Source organism: Poecilia reticulata, chromosome 3 (assembly GCF_904066995.2).
Source record: "Poecilia reticulata chromosome 3, P_reticulata-male-v2, whole genome shotgun sequence".
NCBI classification, from domain to species: Eukaryota; Metazoa; Chordata; class Actinopteri; order Cyprinodontiformes; family Poeciliidae; genus Poecilia; species Poecilia reticulata.
In genome coordinates this window covers 2,823,578-2,842,243 of record NC_088832.1, presented here as the reverse complement: position 1 = coordinate 2,842,243, position 18,666 = coordinate 2,823,578, and the positions used below count along the sequence as shown (strand labels likewise).

General features: G+C 37.3%; 1 protein-coding gene and 1 long non-coding RNA gene across 8 annotated transcripts in view; one reads left to right on the top strand and one right to left on the bottom strand.

Annotated features, from left to right (window-relative positions):
• tmc3 (transmembrane channel like 3) overlaps window positions 1-18,666 on the bottom strand; it is a 115,957-nt gene that overhangs the window by 77,045 nt on the left and 20,246 nt on the right. For 5 of the 7 annotated variants that reach the window (XM_008405082.3, XM_017304092.2, XM_008405081.3 and 2 more), the window contains 7 exons: window positions 14,428-14,526; window positions 13,980-14,122; window positions 13,732-13,879; window positions 13,560-13,603; window positions 12,153-12,300; window positions 11,682-11,791; window positions 8,369-8,447 (listed from right to left, as the gene is read on the bottom strand). In XM_008405082.3, the coding sequence (XP_008403304.1) occupies window positions 8,369-8,447; window positions 11,682-11,791; window positions 12,153-12,300; window positions 13,560-13,603; window positions 13,732-13,879; window positions 13,980-14,122; window positions 14,428-14,526 (771 nt within the window). Of the gene's footprint in view, window positions 1-8,368; window positions 8,448-11,681; window positions 11,792-12,152; window positions 12,301-13,559; window positions 13,604-13,731; window positions 13,880-13,979; window positions 14,123-14,427; window positions 14,527-14,913; window positions 15,068-18,666 lie in introns of those variants that run through there. The other 2 variants (XM_081604921.1, XM_008405087.2) reach the window with 2 other exon arrangements.
• Window positions 4,747-5,700, top strand: LOC145551041 (uncharacterized). The gene is made up of 3 exons (XR_014086802.1): window positions 4,747-4,985; window positions 5,388-5,487; window positions 5,609-5,700. It is a non-coding gene; the product is annotated as an uncharacterized LOC145551041 (long non-coding RNA).

Here is an 18,666-nt window from a genome sequence, read left to right as displayed (position 1 = left end):
CTTAATAATGACTGGTATTTGTTAAAAATTCTGTTGGTGGCAGCCAAAAAGGTGATAACCAGAAAGTGGTGCGAATCTGAACCTCCTACCACAAAGGAGTGGATACAGACGGTGAACTCATTATTTGAGATGGAGATTCTAACATATAGACTGAGGACACAGGAACAGCAATGCCTGGACAAATGGGAAAAATGGACAAACTTCACATCAACTTACAAAACCCTTGTGTTTTGTGTTATTAAAATAAGAGTCTCCCTCTGGTGATTTTACAATTATAAAATTGTCTTTTATAATTTCTATGTATTGCTTGACCTTTCTTCTTGAGTGTAATCTAATAACATCAACAAAAATAAAAATAAAGCTATAAAAAAAATAGAATAAGATTTGATAATGAACCAGTATATGACTTAGAAAAAGAAGGAACAAATTGGAGCATCAATTGGCAAATCTGTGCACAGAAAAATTTATTCAATTTGGAAGGAATGACTAATCTTTATTTTAAAATTTATTAAGGAGCTCCAGATAGGATGACATATGACTGACTAACTTTGTTCCACTACTCTTGACCTGCGGATTGTCCAAACCAACAACAAGAAAACTAGGATCTGGTGCTACTGAGAATCTTCAGCCCTGGCCACAGGATGACCTCACAGCCAGAAGTTCATCAGGATTTCTTTCACATCTACTCCTTTTTTGGTGTCATCAAATTGGAAAGAGGGAACGCCTTCTTTGTTACACTCACCAAAAATCTGGGCACAATAAACCCCATGGTGAGCATCGGTCACTCAGGTGATGAGCCCGAGTTTAAAATCTATAAGGAAAATTGGCTCCTGGAGACAAGAGCCTCTGTTGTCTCTTTCTCTGTTTGTTGTTTCATCTTTCTACAAAAGTTTCATCTTTATCTGTGACCTGCCAAGGATCTCAAGCTTCTGTTTCAAGGAGGATCAAGGAATGTAGTGACACAACATGAAGATATGTAAAAATTGTACACAAAAACTATTACTAATTAATTGTCTTTCTTTTACAGCAACTAGAAGTTTATTGATAGTTTGCAAGTCTTATATATGCAATATATTGTGTCTAATTTGCCCATTTATTTCCTGGATAATTTTGGACAAATATTTGTGTGTTATCCCACTTCTTATATCGGGAATATCTGATTGAATTTTAATCTTTTAAAAAGAAAAAGAAAAAACATTTTAAGTATAACATTAAGGGATTGATAAATTTATGCATTCTGAATCGTTTTGTTTTATTTGATAAGACATGACTCTGGGCTAGGCAATTTTGTACATTCATTTTAGGATCTCTATCCTAATATGATTTGGTGTCTGATTTGTTTTACAATGTATATGCCAACATTTCAACAAATGGAGCTAATAGCGAAAGTTCAAGCTGGAAGACTCCGCCCCCTCCATTCGCCCATCGGCGTCATGCTCATCTCCGACCTCAGCGCTGGACCTCACCCGGCGCGTCCTATCATCAATCAAGCTCTGCATAAAAGGATCCACATCCAAGCCGGTTCCCAGCTGCGTTCAACCCACCACCGCCCCTTCTCCCAAATTTCCTCCTCCTATGATTATGAACACCAACATAACAGAACACCACAAGCTCCATCTGGGCCCAGCTCAGATGAAGCAACTGCACCCACTGGAATATGCTAGTCATATTCTACACACCACACTCAGCACATACAAACCAAGAGGTGGCGCCCTGGAGCACACCGTATACACCATACACCAACCATAAAAGATAGTCCCTGTTGCTCAAGGTGGTCCCTGATCTCGAGTGAGAGTGCATACCCTTTGAGGTACCTAAATGTGGGCAGGGAACCAATCGTGGTGGGCCTGAAGCCTCAAAGAGTGAACCCACAAATCCTAATCAGTTACCGGGATGTTCATGGAGTTCACATCAAATCTTAGCTCAAATCAGCTATCGGGGCCCGAGCGCCAAAGAACTGTTATTCATTCCTGTCATTAAATCTTTTAATTGTTCCTTTTTCTCCGTCTGAGCCTTTCCAGATTGAAGTAATGTTATGTAGAAGGTTGCGTACTAATAAAGGGTTTCATTTTTCAGCTTTAAGATGGTATTTCTGAATTCAGGCTTATACCTCTTTTATAAATTGTCTTAAGTTTAAAAATCATGAAATTGGATGATCTCTCTTAAAGAGAGATCAAAGAGGGAATTATTAGGAAAATAAATTAAAAATATGCTAGTTTTTAAACTTAACCATATGTACAATATTAGATACAATTATTAGTGTTTTAAAATAAGAAAATTGGGTTCCAAATTGCCTCCATGTCACTTCAGGTTGAAGCAGGAATCTGTTTTTTGATTAATCGCTCAGGCAGAAAAATTAGCAAGGTTTAGGTGAAAAATAAATCTCTGTCTGAGCTCGTACGATAACTAGGGATTTGTTCAAATGTTTAGAAAGGGAGAGACTCCAGATGTAACTGGCATGAGAACATCCTGTTTTGAGAGTGACCTTTGCTCTCTCTTTCTCTTTATCTTTGGTTTTGAATAAGTCTTAAAGAAGGTAATAAAATCATTTAGACCATCCCATTTAAGTAATTTGAAACTGCTTAGAGGGTTAGAAGGAGAGGACACACCTTCAATGCATATATTAAAATTAGGACTACGCCTCTTAATAAAAACCTCCACTTCACAGTAGCAAATCAAATTGCTTTGTTTGCAGCCGCATGAGCAGTTCCCAAAGGCACCTTTGCTTTTCTCTTATTTTTGTATTTTGTTAATTTTTCTACTTTTCTCAGGTAATTAATGTCTGTTTTATGGTTTGGATTTCTTGATGATTTGAGTGTGATGTTGATATGTTTTTCTATGCATTTAATTGTCTGAATAAAACTCTAGATATGTCTGAAGTTGAATGGCGACTGGTTGTTCTCTGTGTGGTTTCCACTGTGTACATGCGTAACCCAGGATTCGGGAGACTAGAGGAAAGCAACGAGCAAAGAAGTTTAACAATTTATTCCTCTAGTATTAACCAGTGGTGGAGAAAGTATTAAAAAAATGCACTCAAGTAAAAGTAAAACTACCACATTAACATTTGTACTTAAGTAAAAGTAAAAAAAGTACTGGCTTTTAAAAATACTTAGGTATTAAAAGCAAAAGTACTTGCTGAATCGCTAATACAATATCATTAAGTGAACTGATCGTATTTAATTTTAATACATTAGAAATGTGCCATTTTAATGAACAATGCCACAGATAAAGCATGTTTTTATTGCGTTTACTCTGTAACATAGTTTAGACTTAGATATGTGATTCTATGCATCATAATTTCAGGGATGGAAACATCTTGTCTCCTGTCCTAACACAGCATGAACTTCACTTTTTTTTTGCCACTAGTGGCATTTATTTTTAAAGAAATCCAACAGAAAAAGGATGGAAAGAAGGTGGGTGGGGGAGGACAGGCAACCAAGGAGCCACATAGCAGAGTTGTAGTCAAGACCACCTACCCAAGACCAAGTCAACACCAGCACCCCGTGCTACATGACACAAAAAAATTAAGTTTTACCTATCAAAATTGCTTCTCAAATTGATCTGAAAGATCCACATTCCCATAAAAAAAACTAGATATTAAATACAGTGGTGCAAAATGTGGGTATGCAGCGCATGCAACGCATAGGGGCGCAGCACCAGAGGGGGCATCAAAACCCCGTCTGGAGGGGGTGGCGCACCGATGATGTTTTCCCATACACTTCAGCGCGCCTTACATTCCTTCACCTCATGCACATAACGAGGTAAATGTAGCGAGTTTTGCATCGCTACATTTAGCGATGCAAAACTCGCTAAATGTGGGGAGGGGCCGGGTGGAGTGTACGTTCTCCACGCTCCTTCACCCTGACGTACCTTCCTTGGAGGCGGGGGGATTTATGTTTTCGCATCCACCTGAATAATGTGTAGTTGCGCCCCTGATTAAATACTTAGAGCTGAAATAAATTTAATCAGTAAAGATCCGTCCAGAAGAATCGGATCATTCCTGAATGTCATATCACTATATTGCACTTTTGGTCACAGCATTGTCCCATAAATGCGACACCTCCATACAATTCAGCGCATGAGTGATAACATTTTTTTTATCGTAGATGCAACGTATGCGTCTCTGTACAGTTAGCTTTGCTAGCATCACCTCCACAGATCTTACCTTTCTTTAAGCTTTCCTTCCAAGTGACGCTAAAAGTTGGACGAAGTCTCACCGTCTGTGAAAGCGAAGCGCTGCTGATTTTACATATCGCCATATCTTTGATTTATGCAGCGATATTATATTACTGACATTAGACACACATCTCCTCCCGCTCAGAGGAAACCACTGCGCATGTCTGGAGTTCCGCGTGCGAGTAAAGGTGGAGGCGTTGGGTGACAAAAGACACATTAGTCACGTTATTGCTTGGATTTTATGGCGCCACCTTAAGTCCTTGAACTTCACATTTTAACGGAAAAAAAGAGCAACGCGACTTGGATGTAACGAGTAACACTTTTGTAGAAATGTAGTGAAGTAGAAAGTACAGATACTTACTGTAAAATGTAGTGGAGTAAAAGTAGAAAGTACCCATTATTAAATCTACTTAAGTAAAGTACAGATACATGAAAAATGTATTTAAGTACTTCCCACCACAGGTACACAGCAAATTCAAAAGTGTTAAATGTTTTGGTGTTAGTAGATTTTCTGGAAAAGCAGAGTTAATAATAGAGTCACATTCTGTTTATGTAACTCTGGGGTGTATATTACTAGTAGTTGAAATCTAGTGTTAAAACAAAGTGTTTCCGTATCAAATCTAGAGGTGTTAAAATAGAATCAATAACTCTTTACTTCTTAACTCTGAACTCCACCAGCGGCTCTAACACTGAAGGAGTTAATTCACTGACTCCGCCCAGAATCAGATTCCCACCGAAGCGAAGCTACAGAAGCCAAGTCATTTCAGGACTATTTACTTTCCACATGTCTGAGTTATTTACTGCACTTGGTAAGTCATTTTTTTCTGAGATGGTTTATAACTATCATTTTGAGTTGAGCTCAACCTGTATGATAGACGTCACGTTCGCCACACGGCTCGGTGTTAGCATGTTTAGCTTAGCATGCTGAATGTTAGCGGAGTATAAGTGTTGGAAAAAATCAAGCTGGTGAACATTTCATCAAATTATTGGCTAACTTGAACAGATCCGTAATAATCTGGAGTGTGTTTTATCATTATGTTTAACGTTTACACGCATATTGGTCAGATTTATCAACCTTTCTGATCGATTCTTTTCCTTTGAAAAAATGTAAAAGGCTTTTTCACGTTGAGAGCATTATTCCCGCTGTTATGTCTTCTTATATACGTTTTGCAGCATGTTTTAATCCTTCTTTTGGCCTTTTTGTATATTAGATCCAGTTTGGTTGAGGATGAATCTCCAGTCGTCAGCCTAACCTCCCCCTCCTGATCCCTTCATGGATTCTTCAAAGATTCAAGCTCCAAAAATGATTCTGTAAGTGTTAATATCTGTGAAACCCCACATGTCTGTAATTGAGGCTTGTTGTTAGAGTTGTAGTAAAAATGTATTCCTTCGTTCCATTTCTCATTTTTATGCTTTTTGTGTTATGATCCAGAGACCAACACTGACTGTCCTTCTCAGAGACTGAAGACTGTCTGATGCTGTAGAGGAGCATGTTGGTGTCTCTGACCAAACGTCACAAACAGCCCAACAACCTGAAGACAATCTGTTAGTGAGTGGACATCTCTCTGGTGGAGTCAGAGAGAAACTGTCTCTTACCAACAGAAACATGAACTGGATAAGAAATGATGGATCTGATTATCAGGTTGGTCTGTTATGTAATGTACATAGCTGGTAATCTACCTGTTAAAAGAAAATGTACTCTATCATATTACATGAACTGCATTGCATTGATACAGGCTTTACTTTCTCCACCTTGAACTTTGAACAATTTCATGCATATGATATTGAAGAAAATTGTATTAAGCATACTGCATTTTGTATTGCACAGCTGATATGTTAGACCTTTTAATAAGCAATATGTGAATGAAAGCGACATGTGAAACATGCACATTATTCCACGTTGTAATATGTTTTGTAATTATAGTGCACGTTTTGAAATAAATGGATTTGAGAAAAGTATTGCCTCTTTATTAAATGTTTATTTTCCAAAGAATTTTTAAAAGTTCAAAACAATAAAGTACCTATTTAATATTAATTACAAATAACTCTTAAGAAGTTAAAGAAGTACTCTGTGAGAGTTAATATTAAGATCTAACACTGAATTAGTGTTAGTAAGTGTTAAATTATTAACTCCAGCAGATTTGATATCTGACACTTTATAAGAGTTAAGGTACTAACTCTCCAAAAAGAGTAAAATTAACACTTTCTGGTGTGGACCCATATAGACACTTTAAAAGGTGTTGCAATCAAATCTGACAGAGTTAATTTGGGCCTCCTGGATTTGCTGCGTATTAACACTATCATTAACGTGACACAAGGCTATTCATTCAGTCAGGGCGTGATGCTTACACTAGCTATATGCATTGCAGGTAAATTGTAGTTGTGACACAACATTATTTTGTACTAAAGCCTGCTCACACAGCAAGATTTGCTCCTGTTATGTGGCTGGACACACGAACCGATCGAATCTGTTGTACTTTTATTGCCTAGTGTGGTCACTGAAGTTTTTGAAAACTGGCTGACAATCCTAAAATCTTGCTGTGTAAACCAGACTTACAAGCTCTACTCCTCTCCTCTTGTCTCAAACACTGCCCTAACGCAGTCTGACTCTGGTTGCTATGGTAACGTTTACACATCCCTTACAAATAAGATATAGATACACCACAAAAACGAACATTTCGCTTTCATGAAAATTTTAACTCATGACGACAAATTAATGGGAGCCCTGAGCTTGTTATTTGCAACAAGACGGTTCTATCTGGGTAACAATGACACTTGATGCAGAGGGTGCTTGGTCTGAAATGGCGAAGCAGTTTGAAGCTTGATTGCCTCAGTAGTGAGTCGGTGCATATTATGCAAAGCGGGCTTGGAATGTGGGACTCACCTACCGGTCCGGGATAAATCCATTCTCCTGTCTCTGGTCTTTTTCCCCTTTTCCAAATAAACTTTCCAAAGACATTTGTTTCTTATTCAATATTGGTGCGCAAGATGTAACCGAGAATCCAGTTAAAGGGTTTTCAAAATAACAGATTCTCCAGACTCAGGTAATACGTAAAACAAAAATATTTATTTCTTGTGCGGCCCGGTGGTTGTGGACGAGTGTTATAAATTACCATGTTTTCCTTTAATGTATCCATTTGAGTTAAATTACTTACAAAAGGAAGTGCACTAAATCTTCTAGGACACATGATAACCTGTTTATGACAGTTATTTCTACTTGAAAATCGGTCTGACATAATTTTAAGTTCTACAGACCGGTAATAGAGCTGCATGTTGGATGGAAATAAACCTCCCAAATGTTTGGGTTTAGTGAAAGTGAAAAACCGTTGATGTTTGTTGTTCCAAACAAAATTGGAGATATGAGAATTAAGGGATTTAAAGAATGTAGAAGACAAATAACATGGAAGATTTTGGAACAGGTAGCTTAAGCGAGGGAGAATATTCATTTTAATTGTATTAACCCTACCGAGAAGTGATATAGGTAAAAGGGACCATTTTGACAAGTCATTCTTAATGTTAGGAACTAGGGGGGAAGAGTTTGATGAGAATAAGTTATTCAAATTGGGGTAATAAAGATGCCCAAGTACTTGAAGCCTCTTCTAGATATGTGATCAACATGCTCCAGCCCCATCTCTTGAGGGATATTGAAAAGAGAAACAGATTTGCCTAAATTAAATAGTTATGGAACTAAGTTAACATAAACGTTTTTTTTTGTGTTCCGAAGGTAGTTGGTCACAAGAGAGTTAATTTTTTAAAAAATTACCAAAAAAGACAAGAGAAGTGGATCAACAATCTACGGCTAAAAACAGGAGGTGCAGAAACCAACAATGCCAGAATTTGCAGCACCCACTTTCCAACAGGTAACGATTGTGTCTTTTAAATTATATTTCCAGATAATTTATAGGACAGTTACTTAGAAAGACAAGCAATTCATATGTCAGGTAAGATATATATTATATATATATGTATAAGATACCATGTTTTTAATGGGGTTTGCAGGGAGAAAATCTGAGCATGAATACAAAGATTTGAGAGCACAGAGGATATTTGAAAGAGAGCATAAGTTTTGAATGAAAACGTTACAGATTTTGAGAACAAAGATGAAATTCTGCTTTCAAATCAAAAATGTATGTTCTCAACATATGGTAGAAAAATTCCCCAATAATATGGTACACAGAATCTCAATACTTACAGTAGAGCTCATACTGTTGACTTTATCCAAGAGGGCAATAATGAGGCTGTAGAGGTTTCCCAGATATAGAACAAGGACTCTGTAAATACATAGCACACAATCTATAAAATCTGGCATATCGTGTGTACTTCATGGTCCAACACATTCTCTCTCTCTACTCGTCATATATGGACGCTTGCTCAGGTTCCCTGAGTCACATGTAGAGGCTCAAGTACCCCCGTCTTGTCAGTAATCGACATGCAGGGTGTTTTCATTGAATGTTACAGAGCTCCCAAAGCATTGGAAACTGATGACTGTTAAGAGAATAAAAATCATTAAGTTCTGGCTCGTAATATTCTCTTGTCCTCCCCGATTCAATGATTCCATGCGTGGAAACAAAAGCCACACAGAGATGACAGTTAACGCTCCACGTCATACATTTTCAGAGTTTAGTTTAACATTTAAAAGCATAACATCATATCAACAACACAGACACTTCAAACACACTAAAACAGACATTCATTTACCTGAGACAAATAGAAAAGAAAGAAAACCAAAGACGTCTTTGGAGAGTTGCAAAAGCAAATCTGACTTGTTCCTCTGGGGCCCTTACTTTTATTCAAAAAGGTGTTTCCTTTGTTTTAATTTATGCAATTATGCGATTTAGACGTGTTGTTCTCCTTGTATGGATAAACCCAGTTTCAAATTACTCAGTTTGGGCAATTTTATTACCTTCTGAGACCTGTTTCATTTCAGGGCTACGGTGCTTCTCTATCTAGACAAGGGAGACCTATAGGGTCATTTAGAGCAAGCTCTTCTCATGCCAGTTTGAAATGTGATGTTACTCCTAATTCCTGGTTGAAACAAAACCTCTAGTCTTTTCACCAGAGTTCAACCAAAAGTTAACCTGTCTTAAGCCTATTTTATTTCCCTGTCGTGTAAAAATACAAATACAGATCAGTGCAATCATTTTAAATTGACATGAAACCTGGTACACAAAGTGGTTCAGAACTTCTGCATCCTTTTAGATCAAAGCGCAGATTTTAAGAATAAAACACTTATAGAATATACCTGAGCATTTTCAATATAAACACATTCATTCTAAACATTTTCTAATTAATGTTATGATAGTTTTGATTATATTTAACAAACTGATATTATGTTTGGCCTCAGTTAGAGACTCCATATAGTTGTTAATATAAAACTACAAATTAGACTAGTTCAAGTTATGTTAATTTTAACTAAATTGTATTCTACTACCGTATTTTCCGCACTATAAGGCGCACCTTCAATGAATGGCCTAGTTTAAAACTTTTTTCATATATAAGCGCACTGCCTTATAAGGCGCATAGAATAGACGCTACAGTTAGGGTTTCCACCCGTCCCGTATTGAACCGATATGGGACGCGATTTGTTCCGTACTCTACAAATATGGATGTGTAATAATAAAGAAGTTGTCCCCCAGTACTTTATATAGTAGTCTGCCCCAGTCATTGTTTCACTCACGGTGTCGGTGTTGCGATATTGTGCCCAACTGCTTTCTGGGTAACACAGACCAACCGACACGCTGCCGCCACAGTCTCTGTCTCTCTTTCTCCCTCCCGGCTTTAAATGTATAGTGACTGGACCCTTGGTAACCCTAGTCAAAGCTACCCGGATGAATGTCTAAAGCCACTTTGTTGACATAAAGAATGTCAACAAAACAGTCCGACTCCGGTCGGCGAGGAGAGCCTTCTGCGACTGGACTGGGCGTGGCCGGACGATGGTCACCCTTCTCAGTTTGAGCACAGCATGTTGATGGAGAACGTGGTGCTAAAATGACCTGCAGACGACCTGATTATCAGGTCGGTAGGTAGATAGGTCAGTCAAACTTTATTAACAAACCAGCGTTCTGACGACTATCCCAGCATGCACCGCACACTTCTTCTTCTACGGGCGAAAATAAAGTCGGCGGCTGCTTACTGTAGTTGCTAGACCTGTTGTGGCTCAATATTGGTCCATATATAAGGCACACTGTCGGCTTTTGAGGAAATCGAAGGTTTTTAGGTGCCTTATAGTGCGGAAAATACGATATTGTGTTGTCATTTTGTTTGTCCTTAAGTTTTAGTGTTTCTCTGAGGGAGGTGACTTGAGATGTCTCCTTGCTGCTGCTCGTTTGAGACATGGCCTGTGTGCCAGAGTTCACTTATGATGTGGTTCCTCCCTGATAACAGACATTCTTTTCTGCAGGGCTAATTAAAGTCCTCTAAGATGTTATCCAAAAGAATCTTGCTCAATCCACTATTTTTACATATTATAAGATTTTACTGTATTAAACACTAAGAATATTTATTTTCCTCAACATGACCTAGGACCGAACAGCGTGAGTCTTTGATTTTTTTTGAAAAGCATAAAAAGTGCTTCAACCCATTCACAGTTGATGTATTTGTATGCTTAACAATGTTGTTTATTTTATGTCAGATCTCTGAATATATGCCGTAATTTTATCTTCATTGCTGCTTACTTTCAACATTCAATTCACCCTGCCTGAATGTCGATTACTGACGAGAAGAGGATACACATTTCCTGAACATGCGACTAAGAGGGAACCTGACCAAGCGTCCGTATATGACGAGTAGGGGGTAAGAATGTGTTGCATGATCAGAGTAATTCCTTGTATGGATTTTTATTACTTCAGTAATATTACTTCAACATTTAATGTAATCTCTACCACAGTACTGAAAATTACCTCTGGAGCATGTTAAAGTTCAATGGGTGCTGCAGAATTTCACTAAGCTCTTTTGTACCACCCTTCCATACTCTGGGGCTGACATTGTCAATAATGAAAATTGATAAACTTACAGAACACATGGAAAATAAGCAAGGACCTGGGCAACAACAAAAGTTTAACACAAGAATCCAGTGAATGTATGAAACCAAAGAGCTTAAATAATGTTGTGATGTGAATGTGACATGTAAATCAGTTGAGTACAGTAAATGGATACAGAACAGCTGGGTGAAACTAAGGTGGAATGATGGGTATAAACTAATTGGCAATACCAGGATTAGAATATATTGATCTCAAAATAGTGTTAATGGGAGATACACACACTGCTTAAGATGGATTAATTAAAAAAAAAAAAAAACAGCTCGACTTTGGTAAAAATAAAAATGAAACAAAAAAATTAAAAGAAGCAGATTTTATTCCCTTTCTTTTCCAATCTACATGTCCATGGTGAAAAATATTGATGTTGGTTAATGTTATGCAAGTAGGAAAATTACATTCTAAAAAAGATTTTATCAGAATTCACAACTAGGGATACATTATGCAGATAATGGTCAATTAAATTATTACCTGGCCAGCTGGAATCTCAGAGAGGTTCTTGGGTGGTACATCTCCAGCTGGGCAACCAGCTCAAAAGCAGAAGGGGCAATCATAGTGATGAGCGAGACCACCACACTCACCTGAAGGGACACAAATAAGACAGCAATTTAAAAAAAAAAGATACACGTCCCTTTCACAAAATAAACTACACCAGACCCAGCAAAACAATAAAAAACAACAGCTCAACAGAAAGTGAGAAACCTGCAAATTTTAAGAAGTGTTACTGACTGGACGACTACAGTTTACTAAAATCCAGTTAGATCAGCAAGTAGGTTGACTAAAACTCAGAAAAAAAGAAACAATCCTCTCTCTGAGTGCTGTTTTCCCTTTGTTCAGTTTTGTTTCCAGTTTCAGTCTCCACTTTTCATTGGTCCCTACCTCTATTGGATGTTAAGTAATCAAATGAAACCAATAATTATAATATATATCTTTCTTCAGTACCTCATTCTTCTCCCACAACGTCAGCTCTGGCTTTTCCTGCTCCAGTTTCTGGGATCGGTCCACCACAAAATAGATGATGTAGATGCTCCCAGCTAGTGACAGCAAAACCAGGATATTGGCTAAAATACGCAGACTGATGAGAACTGCCCTGAAGAAAAAACAATTGATCAAATGAATTTAGTGGAACTCAAAAATGTTTAAAGAAAAAAAAAAAAGCTTTACATTCAGTACATTTTATCAGTGAACCCTCAGTGCTAGATGTTTTCTGGTCTATGTTGCGATTACACCGTTAAGTGCAGCTAAGCCTAAAATCCCCTGGCAGATTTAGAATGTACTGTTTTTATAGTTTTTATGGCAGGAAATGAGATAGACATCTCTCTAAAGATAAAAAAAAATACAATGCAATGGAAAAATAATTTTAGAACAAAATATTTTTTGCCTATTTTTATTTGAAAATAAAACAAATAATAGTATAGTATTCATGATAAAGCAATAGTTTAGAATATTTTTGTTATGATGTGTTGTAGGTTGATTGTGGACTCAATTGCAGAAAAGCGGAGGTGTGGAGTACCGTAGATTTTGTAAATATTTAATGAAAGATGATGAACACAAAAACTTTTAAAAAATCACAAGGAGCCAGAGCAGAATGAAAACCATGAATCCAAATAAAATGGCAGCAGGCAAAACAGGGAAGAACCAGAGAAAATAAGAGCTCAGAGGAGTAACTGGGCAGGGCGACTTGTTGCCTCTCTGCAGGCCCTTCCATTTAAGTTTGTCATATTCAAGCAAAAGTTGTCTAAACCCTTGTTTGAATGCCAATCCGGGAAAAATCCTGGCCAAGTCATCTTCTTAAATCAAGACATATGTAAATGTACTTCTCTGTAAATTAATTAAATTAAAATAAATAAACATTAAAATGTGAATAAAATATTTACTGGCCCACCAGTTGGGACTGCCGAACACAACAGGGGAGATCTAAAATCGCTCTGATTTAATGATTGATTTTTCTTGTCTCTTTGTTACAAAGGCTGCAATGACAGTGATGGACAGCAATGGAGTGGCCGTTTTTAACTGGGCCCATCTAACCCAATTTAAGTTTTGTTTAAGCCCTTAAAGGAATTGATTGAAATAAACATGGAAGGTTCAGGGCAACCAGTCTAAATACAGCTAAAGATTTTTATTCTCACTTTCATAATCTGAAGGGGACTGAGAATCAATCAAGGACATTTTTATCTTTTCTTGAAAGCCAACATGACCAAGAATCCACTCAGATATAATAGGCACTATGAATCTGATTCAGAAACACCGTTAAAATTGGAACATGCTCATTTTTTTCTTTTTTCTCTCATTTAACTAGAGGAGTCTTTGATAGTGCCAAAAAAAAAGTTATACACAGAAAACCCTTACAGGCTCGTATCCTTCTTCTTTTCTTGCTCTTCAACAATTGCTTCCTGTTCAAAACAACATGAATCAACCCACTTGTTAAATTCAAGATTTGTTTTGATTTAAATTCTCAGATTAATTGAGTTTAATCCAGGTTAGATTGTTTGCAAGAGTTTTGTGTAAGTGTATAACTGACCCTGATGTTGTTGACGATTGCAGCTCCTTTGCACTCTGCAGCTTCCGGGTTACCAATCAGGTAATCCCAGGCACAGAAAACTCTCCAACAGAATGTGAAGTTTTCATCAGAAGCACTGACCAGACTCAGACGAGAGTTCTTTGCCATTCTGGTGGAAACATTAAATGTTAATCTTTTTAAGAGTAAACAAACTGGAGCTGAAAATACATAAGAACCTTTAGATAAGTAGTAAATAGCACAAACATTACTTGCGTAACAGGATGATGAAACTGTAGGCAAAAACAGCCATCCCAACAAGGAAGTATGCAAGTGGAAGCCGGTAGCCAGCACTGCCAATCTTCCTCACGCTGCCATAATAACCATAGAATAAAACAGAGTACTGCAGGTAACCCTGTGGTGAATCATACACAAAATACAGTTATATATAAAAATGTATATATTGAGGATGATTCTAATAAAAGGGACAAGAACTACAGCTAATATAAAGTATGTTGCATGTTAAATTAAATATAACTCTACAAGGAAAAGAATGATGTAGAAAGAATGATCATACCATAACTTAGTAACTTATGGTAGAAGAAATTGATTAAACTGACCTGGAAAAAAAGGAGGCACTAAATTCATGTTTAAGTGAAGATCTATTGTGTCTATATATAGTGTGTTATTGACCAACAGTAAGAGGAATGAGAGGCTTGCCCCAAGAGACCAGATGGTGTCCAAGTCTTGAGCTGATGCAAGATGCTCTTTGGGGATAGTTTTACTTCTTGTTGTTCCAAATGGAGCTCCAGCCAACAGCTGGAACAGGATAAGATAAATACAGAAAAGATCAATTTTATTGCACTTGCATCAGGGAAAATCTGACAGATGGAGTCTCAAAGAAACACAGCAAACCTTCAACATTTACACCATACAGAAACACTAGAAATGACATATTTGTTACAAAAAACCCCATCATATTGTCAAGTTTAGCTGAGCCACACACATATAGCATTTCATATCTGGTCACATAATCTACAGTATTAAAAAAAAAAAGAAATAGGAAACTGACAGGACCTCCTTAGTGTTCGATGGTCAATGATTTTAATCACAAAAATAGAAAATGCAAGAATTTTTGAATGTGAAGAATAATAAGGTCATTAAAACCTGGGTGATACAAATAGATAAACAGAACTATAATATTACACTGCGAGGATGACAGTATAAGTAATGCCACTGGAAATTGCTTGTGTCTGCATGTCACTAACAACAATAAATCCAGCATCGTGTTTCCTCCTCTTTGGTTCTCTGCAGTTTGAACATATTCCCCAGGGATGAGTTCTCAGCTATGAATAATGCTCTATAAAAAGACAAATTATTGTTTACAGAGGGAAAAAAACAAACAAAATAAATAGAATTATAAATTGAATTATACATTTTGAACAGTGGTAATACATTGTAATACCTTACAATAAAGTGGAACAGAAAAGTCTACTTTTAAATTGTTTTTTATTATTATTAAAACTCAAAGTATTTTGAAATTGAAAATCTTATCACCTATTCACAGACAAAAAAAACATTTACAGACTGGTAGGTAAGGTTGTGAGAAGAAACTGGAATCCAATTTTCAGCCTCACAGTTACTCATTATAATTACTCCTCCACTGTGAGCCACAGCCAAACATCTCATAAATCAACTGTGATCATTTTGGACTTATGTTGGTTATATGAGTTACTGAGAGGCTAAAGGGAGCTAATTTATTTCTGTGCTTAGTAACATTTAAGGGCAGAACTCTAACCTTATCACTCCTAACATATTACTTTGTCCTTAGAATCACAATAAAGGCTACACAGATTTTGGATGGAATTAATTTCACATAATGCTTGGTAAAAAAATTTTAGTTTTTTTTATTAGTTATAATGATAGAGTGGATCACCAAATTCTTTTAAATAGACTACAACATCTGGTTGGCCTTTCTGGTACTGTTCTTCAGTGGTTCAGCTCCTATCTCACAGATCCAAAGTGGGTCCTGGAGGCCCGGCATCCTGCATGTTGTAGTTCTCTCCCTAGTGGTGGCAACAACCTCCTCAGCAAGTCAGTGTTCTGCTTAGGCCATCTAATGAGCCATCATTAGATGCAGGTGTGTAAAACCAGGGAGAGAACTAAAACATGCAGGATGCCGGGCCTCCAGGACCCACTTTGGACACCCCTGTTTTATGGTCAGTCTGTTCCTCTCAGATCCACAAAACAGAAGTTTTAATCATTGGACCAGAGGATCAGAAAGAAATTCTAATTGAAGAAATACAAATAAAAAGACCGATGGGTTTGTTTTATTGATTGTTTATTGATTTTATTGTGCACTTGAGTTGCTTTTAATATGAAGGGTGCTTTATAAATAAAATTGGGTGATTCAGTGATTGATTGATATTTCTTTATGTAATAAAGACCTCGTTAGGATTACGTGATCTGGCTGGGAAGTACTAAGATAAATGCCTTTCATTCATATAAATTTAAATTATAATCTTAGGCACACTCCTTCTACAACATGATGACATAATCAGAACTAGCTTTCAGCATATCTCATATGAGGGATATTTTATGTCATCAGAATTTGTTTTGGAACAAATATTTTATAATATTTTTTTGCTTTTTTCCCCCCTCAAGTTAAACAATTGAAACAAAATATGTTTTCTTACTGGTCTTGGTGGAATATATTTTCTTCTAATGCTGTATTTACACCAAACGTGTCAGGCGCAGCTGGTTTAAATTCAAAGTCTATGTGGAGGCCTGTCTAGAGCGCGTCACGGCACGATTCGTGCATTCAGTGCGGCACAATTTGAAGTGTTTTGAGCATTTGGCACAAGTCCAATGCTGGAGTTGGAAAATCCCAACTTTCGCCACTCAATGCAGACTATCAACCAATCAGTGATAGTGGTGAATTTTCTGACGTGATCTGAGAAAAAACCAAACTATGGAGGATAAACTAAATGTTGCTGTTTACTCTCGTCCTATAATCCAGTGTTTTTCAACCACTGTGCCACAGCACACTAGTGTACCGTGAGTGACCGTCAGGTGTGCCGTGGAAATTATCCAATTTCACCTACCGTATTTTCCAGACTATAAGCTGCTACGTCTTTCCTACACTTTGAACATGTGGCTTTTCTGTGGATTTTTCTTCAACCACCAGGGGGCTCTTTAGCAGGAAGTGAATCATTGGAAGTCAAAATTGGAAATCAAAGAAGAACGCGCTAATTTTCATTTGGAACAAGCACATGCTAGCAGCCATGCTAGCAGCAGGTGCAACAGAGAAATGTTTTCAAACTCATATGATGAAGCTTCTAAGTTGAGGAGTATCGATCTGGCAGTACAGGAGGGAAATAAAGCAGCTGAACATAAACTCGACGTGAACAAAACCGGATTTGGAGATGGAGAACTGCGTCCTTAATATATCCAGCAGTTATTAGGACGCAGCCCTCTGCTGGGTCCTTATGGGAAACCGAGAGCGGCAGAGATACCAGCGGCCTGTAGCCCGGTGAGGCTGATATATGCAAGTTTCCGGGGGGTCCAAAATATTTGAAGGTACGGTTTATAGTATGGTGCGCTCATAGTCCGGAAAATACGGTAATTGGTCTTAAAAAATTTTTTTGAAAACAAATTTATTATCTGCAAATAATGCCATCTTTGAGTGTCTTTGCTGTAGTAGTGACTAGCAGTGTAATCATGTAATTTTCTTACCACTAGATGGCAGTAGGTACAGAGCATTTTACATTAAAACAAGAGAATTAGTGATGCATGAATGTTAGCACATTCATGCATCATCACACCACAGTGTTGTGGCTGTTCAGGTGTATTTTTGAAGCGGACATGTTAAGTGCAATTTGAAATAAGAAATGTAAAATATGATTATTTTTTGTGTTTATTTGATTCCTATTCAAGATACTTTGATAATAATGACTATATGTAATATAGGCGGCTACAGAGTATCTTTGCTTACATTTTTGGTTGGTGGTGCCTCGTGATTTTTTCAATTAAAACAATGTACCTTGGCTCAAAAAAGGTTGAAAAACACTGCTATAACCTACGACCAATCAAGTTATGACTACAGAAACCGGAATAGAAAGGACCTTGCTTAGTAGAGGATGTTACGGCCCTGGGCCTTATGAGGTGGGTTGCAGGTGTTTTTGGTGTCTGCCCTTGAGCTCCTCCTCTTTACAGGTGTTACTGATCTGTTAATTTGGAGCACAGAATATTTAAACCTGGCCGTCTCCACCTTTGCGCTTCTTTTCCTGCATACTTTGTGCTATTTTCACCATTCAACTTTTATACTAGTCAGCTTGCTCTCCTAAAGCCGGATTTATCTCTTGGTATTAATAACCTTCATACTTTTTATAATATTCAGCTTTTTATGTATTTTTCATCCTATGGGGGAAACCGCTCCATCATGTAGCAGAATTGAGAATTACAATATAAAATGTCCGTTGTGTTTCACAGTTAATGTTTCAGGTCCTGCCTATTAATAGCAATCAATCATCCAGTTTCAGAGCTGTCATGGAGGAAACAAGGCAGTGGCCATTTTGAAGTTGGGCTGTTTAACAGCTTTTATGCTGTTTAACACCTGGGAATAAGTTGAGCTTTTGACATTGTTTTTTTCCGCATGATTTTTGTAGTCACCATGCTAAACAATGCCTCTACAAATGTCGGTATGGCTTTCATTCACCCATCATTTTTATCAGAAGGATTAGGGAAAATTTCTGTCCTTTTCAAATTTTAGGTTTTACATGAGGTTGGTTTTTACATCGCGTACAATATATTACTTCTAATACTATGTGGGTGTAATTTTTGCATTGTCCAAAAGCTATTACTGCTCTTCAACAGTTTTTCTGTTATGATACCATTTAAGCACTTTGCAGGATTATAATTTGTTCTGGTGCTTCTGCCCATTTCTGACATTTCTGCACG